General features: G+C 64.9%; 2 protein-coding genes across 10 annotated transcripts in view; both read left to right on the top strand.

The window, feature by feature from the left end:
• PNPLA7 (patatin like phospholipase domain containing 7) overlaps nucleotides 1-6,925 on the top strand; it is a 73,296-nt gene extending 66,371 nt beyond the window's left edge. For 5 of the 8 annotated variants that reach the window (XM_064290796.1, XM_064290795.1, XM_064290794.1 and 2 more), the window contains 10 exons: nucleotides 349-505; nucleotides 1,191-1,307; nucleotides 1,503-1,572; nucleotides 1,928-2,044; nucleotides 2,585-2,733; nucleotides 3,781-3,933; nucleotides 4,332-4,439; nucleotides 4,825-4,909; nucleotides 5,778-5,881; nucleotides 6,026-6,925. In XM_064290796.1, the coding sequence (XP_064146866.1) occupies nucleotides 349-505; nucleotides 1,191-1,307; nucleotides 1,503-1,572; nucleotides 1,928-2,044; nucleotides 2,585-2,733; nucleotides 3,781-3,933; nucleotides 4,332-4,439; nucleotides 4,825-4,909; nucleotides 5,778-5,881; nucleotides 6,026-6,127 (1,162 nt within the window). In that variant the 3' untranslated portion in view covers nucleotides 6,128-6,925. The other 3 variants (XM_064290793.1, XM_064290797.1, XR_010322900.1) reach the window with 3 other exon arrangements.
• Nucleotides 6,926-7,116: 191 nt separating this feature from the next.
• Nucleotides 7,117-17,370, top strand: NSMF (NMDA receptor synaptonuclear signaling and neuronal migration factor). Of its 2 annotated transcripts, XM_064290799.1 has the most exons (16): nucleotides 7,122-7,259; nucleotides 8,303-8,442; nucleotides 8,570-8,631; nucleotides 9,259-9,756; nucleotides 11,210-11,285; nucleotides 12,448-12,516; nucleotides 13,266-13,318; nucleotides 13,721-13,810; nucleotides 14,132-14,256; nucleotides 14,362-14,445; nucleotides 14,684-14,717; nucleotides 14,879-14,949; nucleotides 15,229-15,308; nucleotides 15,892-15,994; nucleotides 16,231-16,306; nucleotides 16,386-17,370. In XM_064290799.1, exons 1-16 carry the CDS (start codon nucleotides 7,170-7,172, stop codon nucleotides 16,481-16,483), a joined length of 1,749 nt encoding a protein of 582 aa, XP_064146869.1. In that variant the 5' UTR covers nucleotides 7,122-7,169; the 3' UTR covers nucleotides 16,484-17,370. The 2 variants fall into 2 exon arrangements, with proteins under 2 accessions (XP_064146868.1, XP_064146869.1); XM_064290798.1 differs by lacking the exon at nucleotides 8,303-8,442 and having other exon boundaries at nucleotides 7,117-7,259.
• The last annotated feature ends 814 nt before the right edge of the window (nucleotides 17,371-18,184 follow it).

Genomic DNA, 18,184 nt, shown 5'->3' with positions numbered 1-18,184 from the left:
TGTTCTGCCTCATAAACCCGGAGACCTCACTCTTTTGGAGTCAGCAGGTGTTTCTCAGAAGAGAGGCTCTGTTCCAGGCACCCTCTGTACCCCGTCCTGGCCCTGCGGTACTGAAGAAAGATGGTTTAAGTTATGTCTCGGGAAGGGTTGGTCCTAGACCCCCCTCCCCCCGCCCCCGAGGCAGTGTCTTTCTCATTATCTGCTTGTGGCAAGGAGCAGGTGGGAAGGTCCTGTGGGCAGGTGGGCAGGTGGCATCTCGGGGAGCCCTCTACCAGGATGGTCGGGGTTCTGGGTCCTGGCTGCGTGCACCGGCCCAAGGGCTCACTTTCTATTTTCCTGGTTGTGTAGGGGCTGCTCCCAGGTGGGCATCATCCGGGCCCTGGCTGAGTTTGGCATCCCTGTGGACATGGTTGGAGGAACGTCCATTGGGGCTTTCATGGGGGCTCTGTACTCTGAGGAACGGGACTACAGCCGGATGCGCATCCGGGCCAGGCAGTGGGCTGAGGTGAGGATGGGCGCCGGGGCCCCGTGGGGGAGCTGGGCGTGGGGATGGCCAAAGCTCCCACAGGGCTCTGGTCTCAAGGAGCATGGCCTCCCTCTCCCCCTCGCCACTGGCTAAGGCAGAAGCTGGGGCTGTGCAGCCCTCAGGCCTCAGAGTACGCTTTGTGGGGTGAAGGAAATCTCTTGGGCAGACTATTTCTGGGTAAAGAGGAAGTGAAGAACCTTAATTAGTGATGGGAACTGGGCTGCCACTAATGAAGCAGAGAGCAGAGACCACAGCAGAGGGCAGGGGAGAGGGCAGAGCAGAGGGCAGGGGAGAGGGCAGAGCAGAGGGCAAAGGAGAGGGCAGGGGAGAGGGCAGAGCAGAGGACAGGGGAGAGGGCAGAGCAGAGGGCAGGGGAGAGGGCAGAGCAGAGGGCAGGGGAGAGGGCAGAGCAGAGGGCAGGGGAGAGGGCAGAGCAGAGGCCAGGGGAGAGGGCAGAGCAGAGGGCAGAGCAGAGGGCAGGTGAGAGGATAGAGCAGGGAGCAGACCTGAGCAAGGCCAGCAGGCAATGTAGGGGTAGGTGGTGAATGGCCCAGCCTGGGGACTCATGCCTTGCGGTCACCCCAGAAGCCCCAGCCACCCAAACTTGGGACCCCTGGGATGGAACTAGGCTCAGGCAGGCCTCAGCAGGTCCCCTCCTCCCCAGGATGTGACGTCCATGGTGAACACAGTGCTGGACCTGACCTACCCGATCACCTCCATGTTCTCTGGTGCGGGCTTCAACAGCAGCACCCGCAGCGTCTTCAAGGACAGGCAGATAGAGGTACTGCCCCCCACCCCCACCTCACACCACTGCTGCCCCCCAGACACTCAGCCCCCCGGGACACCCAGGCCTGTCCTGGAGCCAGGTGTGTGGCCTGAGTGGGGCAGAAAGAGTCCACAGAGCCCCAACAGAAGACCCTCACCACCGGCACCCCCCAACCCTGCATCTCACCTCTGAGCCTCTCCTCCCGCGCAGGACCTGTGGCTGCCCTACTTCACCATCACCACAGACATCACTGCCTCAGCCATGCGGGTCCACACAGATGGTGAGGGTGGCTTTGGGCTGGCTAGCGGGGGGCGGCGGGATAAGGCCGAGGGCAGGGGCAGTGAGAGACGTGGGGCTGGGGGCATGAGGGGTCCCCAAGGAAGCCGGAGACCCAGCAGATCCTTACGCAGGAGACCTTGCCTCCACAGGCAGAGGGTGGTTGTGGGCCACAGCCAGGCGTGGGGGACCCCTGGGGGCAGGAGCTGGGGTGAGGCGGGGTGGGAGGGTGGGAGGGTAGTGGTCAGGGACAGGTGGCTCTCCGAGGTGAGTCTGCTACCACCTCGTGGTCAGGACCTAACCAAGGAGCCCTCAGCATGTCCTGCCGCCTCTTCAACCCATCCCCCTCCTACCCCCAGGCTCCCTGTGGAGGTATGTGCGCGCCAGCATGTCCCTGTCTGGCTATATGCCCCCCCTCTGCGACCCCAAAGATGGACACCTGCTGATGGATGGGGGTTACATCAACAACCTCCCAGGTACCCAGCCAGCGGTGGTCCAGCTGGTGCGGCGCCCCCCCACCCCGCCCCACGTCCCTGTGCACCTCCTTTTCTGTAAGGCTGGGGTGGCGCACGCTTTCCGCAGAGCCAGCCAAGGGAAGGTTCCGGGCTGGCGCCGAGCATGGAGAATACGCTCACACACACACACGCTCACACACGCACACACAAACTGGCTCACATACACGTGTGCACACAGATGCAGCAGGGTCAGAGCATATGGCTTTGCTGGTGAGCTCAGCAGCACTCAGGACAGAGGCCAAGAGGAGGCCAGTGCACTGCCTCAGGGAGCGGTTAGCTCCCTCTGTGCCACTGTGGGACGCTAAAGGCCTGCAGGTGTGGGGGCTGCGGGGTTCAGCCTGCCTGGCCACACCCGTTACCTGTGGGGCCTGCAGTTGGGGGCCGCGGATCTGTGCACGAGGCCCTCCAAGGCCGGGTCAGGGTCTCGCCCAGACTCCTAGGCTTCGCCAAGGCTGGACCTGCCTGACTAGGTGCTGCCTCGGCCATTTGTCTTTTCTGCAGCGGACGTGGCCAGGTCCATGGGTGCAAAGGTGGTGATTGCCATTGACGTGGGCAGCCAGGATGAGACGGACCTCACCAACTATGGTGACTCCCTGTCAGGGTGGTGGCTGTTATGGAAGCGCTGGAACCCCTTGGCCACGAAAGTCAAGGTGGGGGGCCTGCAGGAGGTGCAGGCTGGATGGGACGTGGGCATGTTATGCCCACCTCAGACCGCCAAGCCTGGGGAGCAGCTGCTTTCTGGGCTGGGTGGTACCGGCCTCTCCTTGTCAGCCCCCTGACAACCCCCCGCCCCGTGCGTGTGCTTACACGGGCCGCTCCTTCCTGGGGTATAAGGAGGACTCTGTCAGCCCCTGTGGCTGAGATGGGAGCGCCTTTGAGGGGCATCTGGGGTCCAGGGCCTCTCACTCACTCACTCTCTGGCCAGCCCCTGGTGCCACCTCTGGAAACAGGACAGGCCTGGGAAAGGGTCTCAGTAGTGGGAGCAGAGAGGGGTGTCCCCTGCATACTCACAGGAGAGAACCCCTAATAGGGCACTCGACTACCTGTCTGCTCCCCTACATGCCCCACATATGCACATACCCCCACATGCTTCCACAGGCACACACCCGCACATGCACACATGCACACACCTCCACGTGCTCCCACGTGCACGCCCACCCACATGCACACACACAGGCACACACCTCCACGTGCACACACGCACACATGCACATACATGCACACACCTCCACATGTTCCCACGTGCACACCCCCCACATGCACACACGCACACACCCCCACATGCACACAAATGCACATGCCCCACGCATCCCACCGCATGCACACACGTTTCCCTCGCAATCACACACCCCCACATGCACACCCACACCCCATGTGCACACACACCCCCACATGCGCACCTGCAGGCACACAGGTGCACAAACTCAGCCAGGACCCATGGCAGGAGGGATGGGTCCTCCCAGCCCTAGGAGCCTGTACTGGGCACTCCCCCACCCTCCCTCCCCTCCCCCTAGGGTAGAGCAGTGCGCAAGGCAGAAGATCCTGTCCTGCAGAGAAATCAGCCTCACCTTGGGCTCTGGGCAAGGAAGGGATGGGGAGAGGGGAGGGGAGGAGTGGGAAGAATGGGGTCATGCCCACATGGGGTGAGGGGTTGCAGGGTGGTGGGGCGGCCTCTGCCCGGGTGGTGTGCCATGCAGGTGCTGAACATGGCGGAGATCCAGACACGCCTGGCCTACGTGTGCTGTGTCCGGCAGCTGGAGACGGTGAGGAGCAGTGACTACTGCGAGTATCTGCGCCCCCCTATCGATAGCTATGGCACACTGGACTTCAGCAAGTTCGACGAGATTTGCGTGAGTGTTGGCCCCTCCTGCAGTGGTGGGGACCTGGCCTCTGTAACAGACCCTGAGTGTGCACAGGAAGTGGGATACCGGGAGGGCCCCCCAGACCCTGTAACAGGCCCTGGGTGTGCACAGGAAGTGGGTACCAGCAGGGTCCCCCAGCCTAACAAGACCCTGAGTGTGCACAGGAAGTGGGTACCAGCAGGGTCCCCCAGCCTAACAAGACCCTGAGTGTGCACAGGAAGTGGGTACCAGCAGGGTCCCCCAGCCCCTGTAACAGACCCTGGGTGTGCACAGGAAGTGGGATACCATCAGGATCCCCCAGCCTCTGTAACAGACCCTGAGTGTGCACAGGAAGTGGGTACCAGCAGGGTCCCCCAGCCCCTGTAACAGACCCTGGATGTGCACAGGAAGTGGGATACCAGCATGGGCGGACGGTGTTTGACATCTGGGTTCGAAGCGGTGTGCTGGACAAGATGCTTAAGGACAGGCAGGAGACGAAGATAAAAGCCTGTGATGTAAGTGGCTCCTCTCTTTGCACCTCCCCACCCACTGCCGCCCTCCTCCACGCTGGGCCTTTTTGCGGCCCCTGTACCCACAGTCTCATGCCAAACCTGAAGGACACAGCAGGAGACCTGCAGGCACCCCTGGCTGGCCCTGCACTGTCCACCCTCGGATTCTGCGTTGTCTCCACTACTCGTCACACCATCCCACCCTGAAGCCGGGGCACCTAGGCAGGCGAGCTGCTTGGCTGAGGGGGCAGGAATGGGGGTTGGCCCACCAGGCTGTTCTTCCATCTCCATCTGGCCCACAGAGCTGGCAGCTCAGGGAGCAGAGCCGGGGGACAGGCGAGGGCAGCAGCTCCCTCGGCCTGCTATGACCTCCCCTGCTCTGGCCCTCCAGGTCCTCACCTGCCCCAATGCCTCCTTCACGGATCTTGCGGAGATTGTGTCCAGGATTGAGCCCGCCAAGGCAGCCACCGTTGATGGTGAGTGGATGCTCCAATGTGTGCCTCCTACCCACCCTGAGGGTGTCGGGGTCAACGTCCCTCCTGCCCCTCATGGTGTTGAGACAGGCTGGGACTGCTGGCCTCACCTCCAGCCCTGGGCACCACCCCCTGTCCTGGGGGCTGGTTGTCCATGCTTCTCCAGCCTGTTCCCACTCCAGGTGCACACCCTGCCCTCCTCTTGGACCCCCGCCCCACTCCTGGACCTCTGCTCCCCCTGCCGTGCCCACATTCCTCCTGGGGCCCATACCCCCTCCTAGGCTGGCCCCTTCCTGGTGCCCCCTCCCTTCTCCTGCTCCCCCTTCTCCCAGGCCCCACTTTCAGGAAGGTTGACCACAAAACAGCTGGCATTTCTTGAGTCTTGTTAAGACCCAGCAGCTGACAGTAGTGGGTGACTCCCCATCCTGACTACCCAGGCCTCTGCCCGCCTTGATCCAAACACCTGACGGGGTCCTCCACGGGAGGTGGGACCACCCTCACCACCTGCACAAGCCCTGTGGTTTCTGAGGGCTGGGCAGGTGCTTCTGTGCCTAGATGCCAGCCCAGCACTGCTGTGGGGCCTGCGGTTGGGTCTCTGCAACCTGCTGGCAAGGCTTCACCGCGGCCCTGGGCTGTACTGGGCCTGCTTCTGATCCTGAATCAGAAGGGACTGTCATCATGGGGGGGGTGTTAGCGCTGCATTCACTCCCCCTCAGCTGCATGAGTGGAATGCGGGCAGTGTGTGCCATGGGCCCAGAATGCAGGGGCCACCCCACCGTGTGCCAGGCTGGGGCTGCACACCTCCATTAGGGCACACCCAGGCAGGGGCAGGGGATGCCATGTGGGCCCCAGTGCAGCTCTTTCTGCCCAGATGAGTCTGACTACCAGACAGAGTATGAGGAGGAGCTGCTGGGGGTCCCCAGGGACACATACGTGGACTTCCAGAGCACCCCAGCTGAGGAGGACTCGGACTCGGTGAGCCTGCAGGCAGAGTGTGCCCATTGGGCTTGTGACCTGTGGCCTGCTTCCCAGGGCCCGAGCTGGGCATCTTTTGGGTGCCTGTGGGTGTTGGGTCACCTGAGAGGGCCGGCTGTCCTTGATGCTGTGTCTTGCTTCCAGGAGTATGAACCCTCACTCCGGCGGCACCAGCACCCCGGTCTGGCTTCCCCAACATCGTCACAGGACCTCTCCCCACCCTCATTCTCTGATGAAGATGGGTAGAGGCTGTGTCCCAGATGCTGGCCTCTGTCCATGGCCTGTAAAGCCCCACGACAGCCTGGGAGCATGGGTGGAGGCCCAGGCCAGCACTGTGTCCAGCCTCTCCCCCCCTGAGCCGTGTCTCTGGGGGCTCCCCTTGGTCATCTCTGACCGCAGCTCCTGGGGCCTCTGTCAGGCCCTGCTCCCCAGCAGCCTGGGGCGTCCTGAGTCCTCCAGGACTCTGTGAGGCCTTGGAACCTTGAGGCTTCCGCCCAGCACATTAAAGAGATAGAAGTGAGTTGTGTGTCACCGCCTGTTCCCCATCTGGCTGGCCGGTCCCCTAGAGCACCTGGGTCTGTGGGTTACATCCCTGGGGTGGTGGGAGTCGTCCGGACCCACTGCTGAGGCCAAGAGCCTTGGGGCAGCTCTGGGCCTTGCTGCAGGGCGCTAGGGTCTGCGATGGGGGCCGAGGTCCCTCCAAACCAAGGACTAGCCAGCCCCGCACAGTTCACCCCGTGTTAAAATTACACACACTTTATTATTTCTACATCACGCAAACAGCCCCGGAGAACCCCCTGTATAAGACCAAGAATTACAGAGCGTCCAGTGGTTTCGGAATCGGGGTGGTCCCAGCGGGTTCTGGGGGTGAGGGACGCACCGTGGGGTGTGGTCTGCGAGGAACGGGGACCCTGGACGGAGGGCAGGAAGACCCCAGACTCCAGGGCCGCGCATCTTGCGGTCAGCAGACTGCTGGCCTCATTTTCCCCTCGGGAATCTGGTTCCCCTCCCCCGCGCCCCAGAGGAGCCCAGTCCCTGACGTCATGGGGCGGGGCCTCCCGCATCGAGTCTCCGCCCACGGGCCTGTGACGTCGGGGTGGGCGGAGCTCCCGTCTGTCCAGGCTGCTCTCCCGGGTGCGGCGGGACGCGAGGGCGGGGGGCGGCCATGCAGGGCCCGGGCCCGACCCCGACTCCAGCCCGGTCCCGGACCCCGAACCCAACCCCCGGCGCCGCCCGGCTGCCCCGACGGAGGAGTTGGCGGGCGCGGGGCGCGCTCTGAGGCCGGGGGATGCGCTGCCGCCTCGACCATGGGCGCCGCCGCCTCCAGGAGGAGGGCGCTGAGGAGCGAGGCCATGTCCTCCGTGGCGGCCAAAGTGCGGTGAGTGCAACGGGGGCCGGGGGCGGCGGCGACCACCCGGGGACCCAGCTGGGGGAGGGGACGGCGATGCAGCCCCGGCGCCCCTCCGGCTCGTGCCCCCATCCCTCCCCTGCCCGGCCCCCCATCTCCTCCCCAACCGGAGCCCCCAGCCCCTCCCCAGCCCGAGCCCCCAGCCCCTCCCCAGCCCGAGCCCCCAGCCCCTCCCCAGCCCGAGCCCCCAGCCCCTCCCCAGCCCGAGCCCCCAGCCCCTCCCCAGCCCGAGCCCCCAGCCCCTCCCCAGCCCGAGCCCCCAGCCCCTCCCCAGCCCGAGCCCCCAGCCCCTCCCCAGCCCGAGCCCCCAGCCCCTCCCCAGCCCGAGCCCCCAGCCCCTCCCCAGCCCGAGCCCCCAGCCCCTCCCCAGCCCGAGCCCCCAGCCCGAGCCCCCAGCCCCTCTCTACCCCGAGCCCCCGGCCCCTCTCCACCCCGAGCCCCCGGCCCCTCCCCATCCCGAGCCCCCGGCCCCTCCCCATCCCGAGCCCCCGGCCCCTCCCCAGCCCGAGCCCCCGGCCCCTCCCCAGCCCGAGCCCCCGGCCCCTCCCCAGCCCGAGCCCCCAGGCCCTCCCCAGCCCAGCCCCCAGCCCCTCTCCAGCCTCTCCTCCCGTCTCCGCTGGATCCCCATTCCAGGCCCCTCAGCCCCTCCCCTCCGCCCTCAGGTCCATTTGCCCTTCTGTCTCCCGGAGGGCGTCCTGGACTGCGGGGCCGGCAGCCTCTGTGCTCCCCAGAACTTGGGAGCCCCCACTTCGCACTCCCACCAACCCCTCCGCCTCCCGTCTCTCCCCCGCCCCCAGCCCCTCGTACCTCCCCCACCACATCTCCCGCATCGTGCGCCCCCGCTCCCATCCTTTCTCTCCGCGCCTCTCTAGCCCAGGCCCCCCACTGCCTTGTGTGGCACCCCTCCTGACCTCCCCTCCCAGAGCCAGGGTGCAGGTGGTCCCCAGGTTGGAATGAGCCGCTGGCTTCTGGAGGGGGAGGATTCCACCGACCTCGAGTTCATCCACCCCCAGGCTGATGGGGAGTGGACAGAAAGCAGACGGGAGCGATACCCTACAGGTCTTCTCGGGGTGCCCAAGGACTCAAGGGCTTCCTGCAGTGGGACAGGGGTGTCTGAGGGGCCAGACACCTCTCCTTGGCCACACACACACAGGTGCATGCACTGGCTTGTACACACATAGCTGTGTGTCCCTAGCTGGTGCCCAGGGCCTTGTGGGATACAGGAGCTTTGGGGGTACTCCCCTGATCTCTAACCACCCCCGCTGCTGTCCACCCTTCAGAGCAGCCCGTGCGTTTGGAGAATACCTGTCCCAGAGTCACCCTGAGAACAGCAACGGCGCAGGTAGGGACACTGGAGGCAGAGCCAGGTGGGGGCCCAGCTGCCCTGGGGCCTGGTGAGTGGCCTCTGCACGGGACTGAGGGTGGGGCAGGCAGTGACCTTCGGCCGGCTCCCAGTGCCCCCTCCTCTGCCCTGCCTGGCCCAGAGCCCCAGGAGGAGCGCAAGTCACTCGTCACCATGGCACCCACCCAGCCTGGGCGTTGGCATGGCAACAGGCCTCCTGGCATCCCAGGCTGGCACCACTGTCTCTCAGGGCCAGCTGGGGGGTTGGCACCAGGACAATGGGCAATGTTGCAGCTGGGAGGTGGCCTGTGCACTCCCGCCCCCGCCCCCATGCCCCACATAGGCAGCACCACAGAGCACTGGCCAGGGCCAGGAAGACACCGTCCCCCTATGTACACACACAAGGGGCAGCTGGCCCAAAGCCCAGCCAGGAAGGAGGTGGGAGCCTTGGACAGGCGTGAAGCTTGGGAACATGTTTCCCAAAGATGTTGGGCCCAGGGCTTGATCAGTGGGCTGAGGGCCACCTACAGGCTACCCCCTTCCCCCCCCACCCCGCCACATCGGACAGGCTCCTGCTAAGTTCCCTGCCCTCGGGAGACCCAGAGCTCACCTTGCGCCTTTTCACAGACCACCTGCTGGCCGACGCCTACTCTGGCCACGACGGGTCACCCGAGATGGAGCCAGCCCCCCAGAACAAGCGTCGCCTCTCCCTCGTTTCCAACGGCCGCTACGAGGGCAGCCTGTCTGAGGAGATGGGCGGCGAGAAGCCGGCAGGTGAGGGCCCCGAGCCCTGTGTGTACACGATCTCAGGCGAGCCAGCCCTGCTGCCTGGCCCCGAGGCTGAAGCCATCGAGCTGGTGGTGGTGAAGGGGCGGCGGCAAGGTGGGCAGCACCACCACCACAGCCACCCCCTGCGTGGCAGCCCCGGCGGCAGCCGCGACGACCTCAGCAGGTCCTGCCAGAGTTGGGCGAGCAGCCGCCAGGGCTCCAAGGAGTGTCCCGGCTGTACCCCGCCGGCCCCCAGCCCCCCACCACGGGCCTTTGGGCTGGACCCACCGCCCTTGCCTGAGCCTGCCAGCCGCCGCAAGAAGCTGGAGGGGATGTGCAGCGTTGACCGCGTGTCCGGTAAGGGCTGGTCGTCACGTGGGCTCTGCGGCTTGGGTGGGGATGCTGGTGCCAGGTGGCAGACAGCAGCCACCAAGAGGTGGGGCACATGTGTAGCTTGGCCAGATCACAAGGCGTGCAGGGCAGAGTCAGGATTACACCTCAGGTGGGCGTTCCTGCCGTACCCCCACACCCCTGCGCTGTAGCCTCCCGAGTGACCTCAAATCCCAGAGGCAGAGCGAGGCCTGTGGTTGGGAAGGCCCTACCAGCCTCTGGGTAGCTTCCTGGTGAGGCCTGGGGTCAATCAAGGAGGACTTCCTGGAGGTGGAGGCCTGGGCTCTGAAGACCAAGCCGCCTTGGAGGGAGTCCTGGGCCGCAGTCCTTGCCCTGGGGCCCTCCAGGTAGAGCCTTCGTGCACCCGGGGAGAATGCCACTCTCTGAGGTTGGCCACTCTGGGGAGCCCCTGAGGTCTTCTGTGTCTTGTAGCTGCTCTGCTCTGTGGAGAGGCTCCCTGGGATACCCTAGTAGCCCGTGCCTCTGGTATTTGAGGTCACCTCCTGCACAGCAGAGTTCTAACCTAGCCGGGGACTCCATGTCCTCCCACCACGCCTCCTGGGCTGAGACAGACCCATTCCCTCTGGGCACAGCTGAGCCCTGGGGTGGCCACCTGACCAAGGGTGGAGCCAGGGGCAGGCCCACTACCACCCGCCCACCCACCTTGTCCTAGGTGCATAGAGGCTTCTCTATCCCAGTTGCCCCTCGAGCATCTGGAAGGGAGGCTGGTGTACCAGTAGTTTACCTCCAGGACCTCACATTTCTGCTGGCTGCAGGTGAGGGACGGACGGACAGGGTGTGGAGCTCCCAGTCCAAGAGCTTGTAGAGGCCTGGGAGGGGGGCCGCCCCCAGCAAGGCGGTCTCCACACAGGCAGTTCCTGGGGAGGGCCTCCAGCTCACAGTCCTGGAGGGTCATGGGGAAGGGCTTGGCTGAGCCGGTGTGAGCCAGAGTTGGGCAGCAGAAGCTGAGAAGGCCCTGGAACAGCCCCCTCAAGCCCAAGAGAGGCAGCAGCTGCTGTCCCAAGCTGCCCCTTCCGCCCAGAGGAGACAGACGAGTCCCTCCCCAGGCCCCTGCAGACAAGCAGGGTTTCAGAGCCTCGGGAAATCCAGAAGAGCTTTGCCAGGGAAACCAAAGCCTCTCAGCGAGCTGTGCTTGCTCCTGGGCCCTGTGGACCCGCATCAACACCTTTCCCTGCCCCCCCACCCTGGCTACCATGGACCACACAGCCAGGAGTATCCTCTGCCTGATAGGTGGAGGGCTTCATGAACCCCCGAGCCCACCCTCATCACTGCTCCCATGTCCTTCCCTGCTTCCCCCGGCCATGCTGGACCGCACGGCCAAGAGTGTTCTCTGCCTGATAGGTGGGGGACTCGCGAACCCCCAGACCACCTTGTCACTGTTTTCTTGGGTCTTCTCCAGATGACATCCCCATCCGCACCTGGTTCCCCAAGGAGAACCTCTTCAGCTTCCAAACAGCGACCACAACTATGCAAGCGTGAGTCTCAGGGCTGGCTGGGCTGAGCTCTGGGAGGGCTTCAGGCCTTTCTCCACCCCGGGGCCCGTCTTGTCGGCATTTGCCTGCTGCACAGGTCTGCTGGGCATCTTTGGCTGATTTGGACAAGCCCATAGGCCATCCCCTCACTGTCCTTGTCTGTCCCTCTGGTCCTCTGGGGCCAGGTGTGCTCAGCAGGGAATTCTCCTCGGCCCTACCCTGTCTACCCCTACTCTGCCCTCTCGCATCCCAAATAGCATCCCGTTTCCTCTATACCAGAGGTGATCACAGTTTCTGGGTGCCTGAGGGCCTGCTCTTCTTTACCCCGACACACATCTGGGTTCCTGTCCTGGGGCTCCTCCTCAGGGCCACCCTTTGCAACAGTGCCTGACCCCCTGCCTGGCATCAAAGAAGCTCCGTCCCCTAATCTTTCCCATGAGACTGGGGCACCACCACCCCGACACTGGCCCTGGCAGGATGACCCCCTCAGGCTGGGCCATGCCTCCCCTCACAGCAGGCTGAGGGACCAGGACCCCTCTGCCTGGTCCAGCACCCTGGACTGCCTGTGGGCCCTGCACATGCCTCCAGCTGAGGGCAGCTCTGACTCAGAGTGGTTTCCCAGGGTGTTCAGGGGCTACCCCCAGCCCAGGACCAGCCTGACCCAGTCACGGCACTCTGGTGGCTATGGCCAAGGTGACCTCACATCCACACCAGTTCAAGGGGTTGGCCTGGATGGTGATGGGTACTGCTGGTGATGGGTGCTACTTGGGGCCTGGGGGCTGGGGAGGCCAAGCTCACTGTCTTCTCTCTCTCTCTGCCCCTGCCTGCTGTGGCTCCAGCATCTCGTAAGTACCCACCAAGACCTCGCGTCGAAGGGTGCTGGCTGTTGTCCCTGGGGGTCCTCCCACCCCAGATAGGTCTGGACAGGCCAGGGGCTGGCTTCTGCTTTGATGTGGGGAGTGCTGCACCCGAGAACCGGCTCCCTGCAGGCACCTGAGCTACAAGCAGGGCCTGCTGGGAGCTGGGGCCTTGGGCTGGGCCACGCCTCCCCTCGCAGCAGGCCGAGGGACCAGGAGCCCTCTGCCTGGCCCAGCACCCTGGACTGTCCGCGGGCCCTGCACTCACCTCCACCCGAGGGCAGCTCTGACTCCCAGCGGTTTCCCAGGGTGTTCAGGGGCTACGCAGAGAGGAAGCGGCGGAAGCGAGAGAACGAGTCCGCGTCTGTGATCCAGAGGTAGGGCCTGCCAGCCCCTCGCCACCAGGTCCATCTCGTCTGGGCCAAGGTCTGGGCTGGGTGGGACGGGTGGCAGTGACTGGCCTGGTCCTGCTCTGGACGCGCAGTAGGGGAGGGTTGCCCTGGGCTCTGACGGCCTTGCCCCAGGCTCAGCTTGGTGGCCTCTTGGCAGTCCAACTGCCCAGTGGCCCTCCCGGGTCTGGCCCCCGAGGCCCAGAGCTTCAGTGCCAGTTGGAAGCCCAAGCCCCCAACTTCAGAGCCATGTCCAAGAGGGCCTGTGCAGGGTACACATTGGGGCAGGAGGACCACAGGGATGTAACGGTAGGGGAAGGTGCCTGCAGCTCCCAAACTGGGCTCGCAGTCCTGGGCACCGTGGCAGGGCCAGGGTCCTTGGTGACCTGGGAAGAAGCACGCAGGGCTTGGGCAGGGTTCGGCTGCAAGGTGGGGGGCGAGATGGAAGGGCCGGCGTGGGCTGAGAAGGGATGGCAGGGTCTGGCACAGAGGTGGGGTGTGGGGGGGCACCAAGGGAGCACCCCTGGGTGGGGGCTGGGAGCCGGCCAGGAGCTGCGCCTTCACCTCTGGAGGTTCCAGCAGGAGAGAGGCTGCCTGGGGTTTGCCTTTGTGGCCGTGGGCGAGGGGAGGCAAGAGCCAGGGAAGGCAGGAAAGGGGCGAGGGCAGAAGGGCCAGCAGACAGGCAGGTGGGCCACCCACCCCCTGTGGCCCTCGTCACCCGGTGCTCCCTCTGGCAGGAACTTCCGCAAACACCTGCGCATGGTCGGCAGCCGGCGGGTGAAGGCCCAGAGTAAGGCCGGGCCCGGGTGCGGGCAGGTGGAGGGGGCAGCTGCTGTGCTTGGCCGGGCTTCACGGGCTGCTGGCTGCACCCTAGACTCCGCCCCTTACAGGCCCATGGCCACGCCCAGACCCCGCCCCAGCACTACCGGGCTCCTCTCCTAGTCCTTATCCCCGCCCACCCTGGCACCCAAGACTCCACCCCCCCCGCCCTGCCAGTCTTCAACTCCCACCCAGAGCCAAGGACTTTCTCATCCGACCTCAGGTGCCACCCCGTCCTCAGTCCCGACTTTCACCCAGGCCCCCCACCTCAAGGCCCTGCTCAGGCCCCGCCCCTTCAGGTACGCCTCCACTGAGGCCACGCCCACCCCAGGCCCCACCCCCACTGGCTAATGCGGGTTTTGCGGTTTTGCAGCGTTCGCTGAGCGGCGCGAGCGAAGCTTCAGCCGGTCCTGGAGCGACCCCACCCCCATGAAAGCCGACACTTCCCACGACTCCCGAGACAGTAGGTGCCCTGGCCTAGGCTGGTCCACCTCCCCTAGGCCCCCAGACTCCCTGCTCAGCAGACCTTCTGCGCTTCTGCTCTTAGCGTCAGTTTCTTCCCCTGTGAGATTGGGGTCAGCATATCCCGTTCTCGTAGGAGAGGCTAACTGACATGGCACCACGACAACAGATTTAGGCGGCTGCGGCAGTGCTGAAGACGGGGTGCTGGGGGCCCCGGGTGTCTCACTGGCTCTGCAGGCAGCGGGGGAGGGTCCTGGGAGACCGCACAGTGCCTGGGCTGGGACAGGAGGAGCCTGGAGGGACCCGCCGTCTGCCCCCCCAGGTAATGACCTGCAGGGCTCCTGCTGCACCTTGGACGAGGCCTTCGAGGGCCTGGACTGGGAGGCTGAGAAGAGCCTGGAGGCTGTAGCCTGCGACTCAGAGGATTTTGTACCTCCCAAGGTTATGGTGAGGCTTGAGGGCTCAGCAGGCGGTGGGGGCAGTCAACCTGCAGTGGCGGGGGGAGGGCTGCAGGGCGGGCATGGCCCACTAAGCAGCCCTGCCTCCCCCCAGCTCATCTCCTCCAAGGTACCCAAAGCTGAGTACATCCCCACCATCATCCGCAGGGATGACCCTTCCATCATCCCCATCCTCTATGTGAGTGGACCAGACAGATCACAGGGGCAGGATAGGGCCTGTGGGAGAATGGGGGGGATGACAGGACGACACAGACACCGTGGGTGGGACAGAACCCACAGGGGTGGGGGCGGGGGTAGGACAGACTGAGGGTGGGACAGGCCTCACGAGAGAGACAGATCAGTGGGTGAGACCGCCCACCATGGGTGGGACAGACTCCGTGGGGAGGGGTCCTGATGTGGCCTGTGTCTGTCCCCAGGACCATGAGCACGCAACCTTTGAGGATATCCTGGGTAAGTGCTCCCTTCGGGTCCTGGGAAGGCAGACAGGACAGGCGGTGGCCTGGGGCTGTTCCTGGGAAGGCAGACAGGGCAGGCGGTGGCCTGGGGCTGTTCCTGGGAAGGCAGACAGGGCAGGTGGTGGCCTGGGGCACTCATAGCCCTCCCGTCCCCAGAGGAGATTGAGAAGAAGCTGAACGTCTACCACAAGGGAGCTCGTATCTGGAAAATGCTCATCTTCTGCCAGGTAGGGCTGCCCCTTGTCCCGCTGAGGGAGGGGGCCACTGCTGACTGGGGGGGCTAGCAAGGGGATGGAGGGGGAGCGGGCATGCGGAGGAGGGTGGGGGAGCACAGAGAGGCTAGATGGAAGCGCCTGCCTGAGCCCCAGAGGGCCCGCCCCAAGAGAACCTGCCCTCAGATGACCTACCCCCAGAAGGCCCACTGTCAGGATCAGCCCCCAGAGGTCCAGCCCCCAGAGGTCCAGCCCCCAGAGGACCCGCCTCACCCCCACTCTCCTGACTCACAGGGAGGCCCTGGACACCTCTATTTGCTCAAGAACAAGGTGGCCACATTTGCCAAAGTGGAGAAGGAAGACGACATGATCCAGTGAGGGGTGGGGCTGCTCCCGGGCAGGGAGGTAGAGGCAGAGACCCAGGCCCCAGGGTCCCCCTCAAACCTCCCCCATGATGCTCCTCTGAACAGCTGGGCTTCAGGGCCCCCCGTGGCCTGCCCCCTTCTCTGGGCTGGAGGCCCCCCATCACCTGCCCCCTCGTCACCACTGGGGACCTGGGCTGGAGGGCCCCAGTGGCCTGCCCCCTTCTCTGGGCTGGAGGCCCCCCATGGCCTGCCCCCTCGTCACCACAGGGACCTGGGCTGGAGGCCCCCCGTGACCTGCCCCCTTCTCTGGGCTGGAGGCCCCCCATGACCTGCCCCCTCGTCACCACAGGGACCTGGGCTGGAGGCCCCCCGTGATCTGCCCCCTCGTCACCACTGGGGACCTGGGCTGGAGACCCCCCGTAACCTGCCCCATCGTCACCATGGGGGACCTGGGCTGGAGGCCCCCCGTGGCCTGCCCCCTTCTCTGGGCTAGAGGCCCCCCGTGGCCTGCCCCCTCGTCACCACGGGGACCTGGGCTGGAGGCCCCCTGTGACCTGCCCCCTCGTCACCACGGGGACCTGTGCCTCCCCAGCTTCTGGAAGCGTCTGAGCCACCTGATGAGCAAAGTGAACCCGGAGCCTAACGTCATTCACATCATGGGCTGTTACATCCTGGGGAACCCCAATGGGGAGAAGGTATGGGGACCTCAAACTTTATCCAGACTTCTAGAGCCCCCAGACCTGGGAAAAGAGACAACAGGACTCCCGTTTCTCCTTGGATCACCCTTTTCCTTCCCCTAACCCCCCAAGGAAACTCCTGCTCCTGAGCCAGCCCAAGTCGGGGGGTTCTGAGAAGAGGGTGGGCCCTGTGTCTGCCCCGATGCCCTGCCTGCATCCCCCCTGCACCCTCACAGCCCCTGCCTTCCTTTCAGCTATTTCAGAGCCTCAGGACCCTCATGACCCCATACAGGGTCACCTTTGAGTCCCCCCTGGAGCTGTCAGCCCAAGGTGAGTCCCCCAGCCTGGTCCCCAGCCCTCGGGTGGGTCTGGCACCCCCGCCTGGCCTGAGCCACCCTCGTCCCCCCAGGGAAGCAGATGATTGAGACGTACTTCGACTTTCGGCTGTACCGCCTCTGGAAGAGCAGGCAGCACTCGAAACTGCTGGACTTTGACGATGTCCTGTGAGCGCTGGCCGGTCGCTCGGGACCAGGGCACCTGGGGCCAGGCCACGCGGCCATGCGGCCACCGGGCCTCGGTCCCGGCCCGGCATGGAGCCACCTCAGGGCTGACGCTTGCTCAGGTTCTCCGCAGTTGTCCACTGCACTGGCACGGGGCCAGCCGGGGGCACCCAGCCCTGCCTGCAGCCAGTGCCCAGGAGCTGTCCTCCTCGGGCCGTAGAAATAAGTGCAATTTTTTACACCCCTGAAACAAATCAGAGTGCAGTGGCATTGCTAGTTAACTAGTTAGGCACTGTGCTACTAGTTACTGCGTAGATGGCGGCCCCGTGGCCGGTGTGTTCAGGACTTTCCCCGGCCCGGCCGTCTTCATCACCAGCATAGGTGAGCCTGGCCGTGTGGCCGGGTGCCCCGCCTGGCCGTCCACCCCATGAGGCCCCTCCAGGCCCCATCGTCTGCTTGGACCCCTCCCTGCTGCTTTCTCTGACCTCAGCAGTCCAGTGGGCAGCCCAGGCAGCAGCAGGGAGAAGTCCCTCTTTCCCCAGGAGACACTGGGCTGAGTTGCCCAGCACTCCACACTCACTGCTGTGGGATTTAGCTTCTGCCACCGCATTCTGGAGCTGTCCCAGCCTGGCTGAGTGAGCAGGGCTGGGTCCTGGTGGCGGGCGAGGATGTCCGTGCTCTGCCGAGGGCCCAGTGCCCCTAGTCCGTGGTGGCACAGGGCTGGAGCTTTCCAGGGCCCAGCAAGGATGGCCCTTCTGTACATAGCTGGAACTTGGGGGCAGGCCCCCCTTTTTGAGAGCTGAGCTCAAAGGCAGAGGGAGGGGCTGGGGCATGGGTGCGCTCAGAACAGTGTACGATATCCCTTAGAGTGACATTAAACCCAATTCTCTGCTGCGGCTGGCTGCCTGTTCTCTCCCCCACCCCTCGCCCTGGACAGGGCAGGGCTGAGGCTCCTAGGACACCACCAAGGATGAATGCCACTGGGATGGGGGGCCCCCAGGACAGGGAGGTGTGCCTCATCTTTGGGCACCAAGCAGATGCCACATGTGCTGGGCTCAGGAATGAGCCCTGCCTGGCTGCCCCCACTGCTACCTCTGCCTGTGGACTGAGCTGGAGGGCAGGGGGGGACCACAGGACAGGCCCTGGTTGCCTCCAGGGGTGCCCATTGCCCCTCCAGCGGCTCCTGGTCCAGTGGAGGGTGGAAAGGGGGAGCGGGTGGGAGCGGAACAGACGCAGTCAGGCTGTCGGGGTCCACGAGGCCTGGAGAGACAGGAGGGCTGCAGCTGGGGCAGAGGGCAGGCCCTCCCCCAAGTCCCTTCCTCACCCCCTCAGGAAGGAAGTGGAGGTGGATGCAGGTTCCCCGTGGGTAAGACCAGCCTCAGGGACTGCCGCCTTCATCTCCCTCTGAACCCCTAGTCTGTGGCCTGGACTAGGGCCTTTCCGTTCCCCCTTGGCCACGGGGTCCTGCCTGCCCTCTGCAAACACCCCGGCCCATCTTCACCTGCTGGCCCAGCTCTGCTCTGAGGCCCACCTGGGTGGCAGGCGGTGAGACTCCAAGGACAACTTCTTTTTTTTTTTGTATTTTTTTTTTATTATTATTAACTTTTATTGAGCTTCAAGTGAACGTTTACAAATCAAGTCAGGCCGTCACATACAAGTTTATATACACCTTACTCCGTTCTCCCACTTGCTCTCCCCTTAATGAGTC

This window comes from Loxodonta africana, chromosome 9, assembly GCF_030014295.1.
Source record: "Loxodonta africana isolate mLoxAfr1 chromosome 9, mLoxAfr1.hap2, whole genome shotgun sequence".
NCBI lineage: Eukaryota > Metazoa > Chordata > Mammalia > Proboscidea > Elephantidae > Loxodonta > Loxodonta africana.
This window is presented reverse-complemented; position numbering and strand designations above follow the sequence as displayed.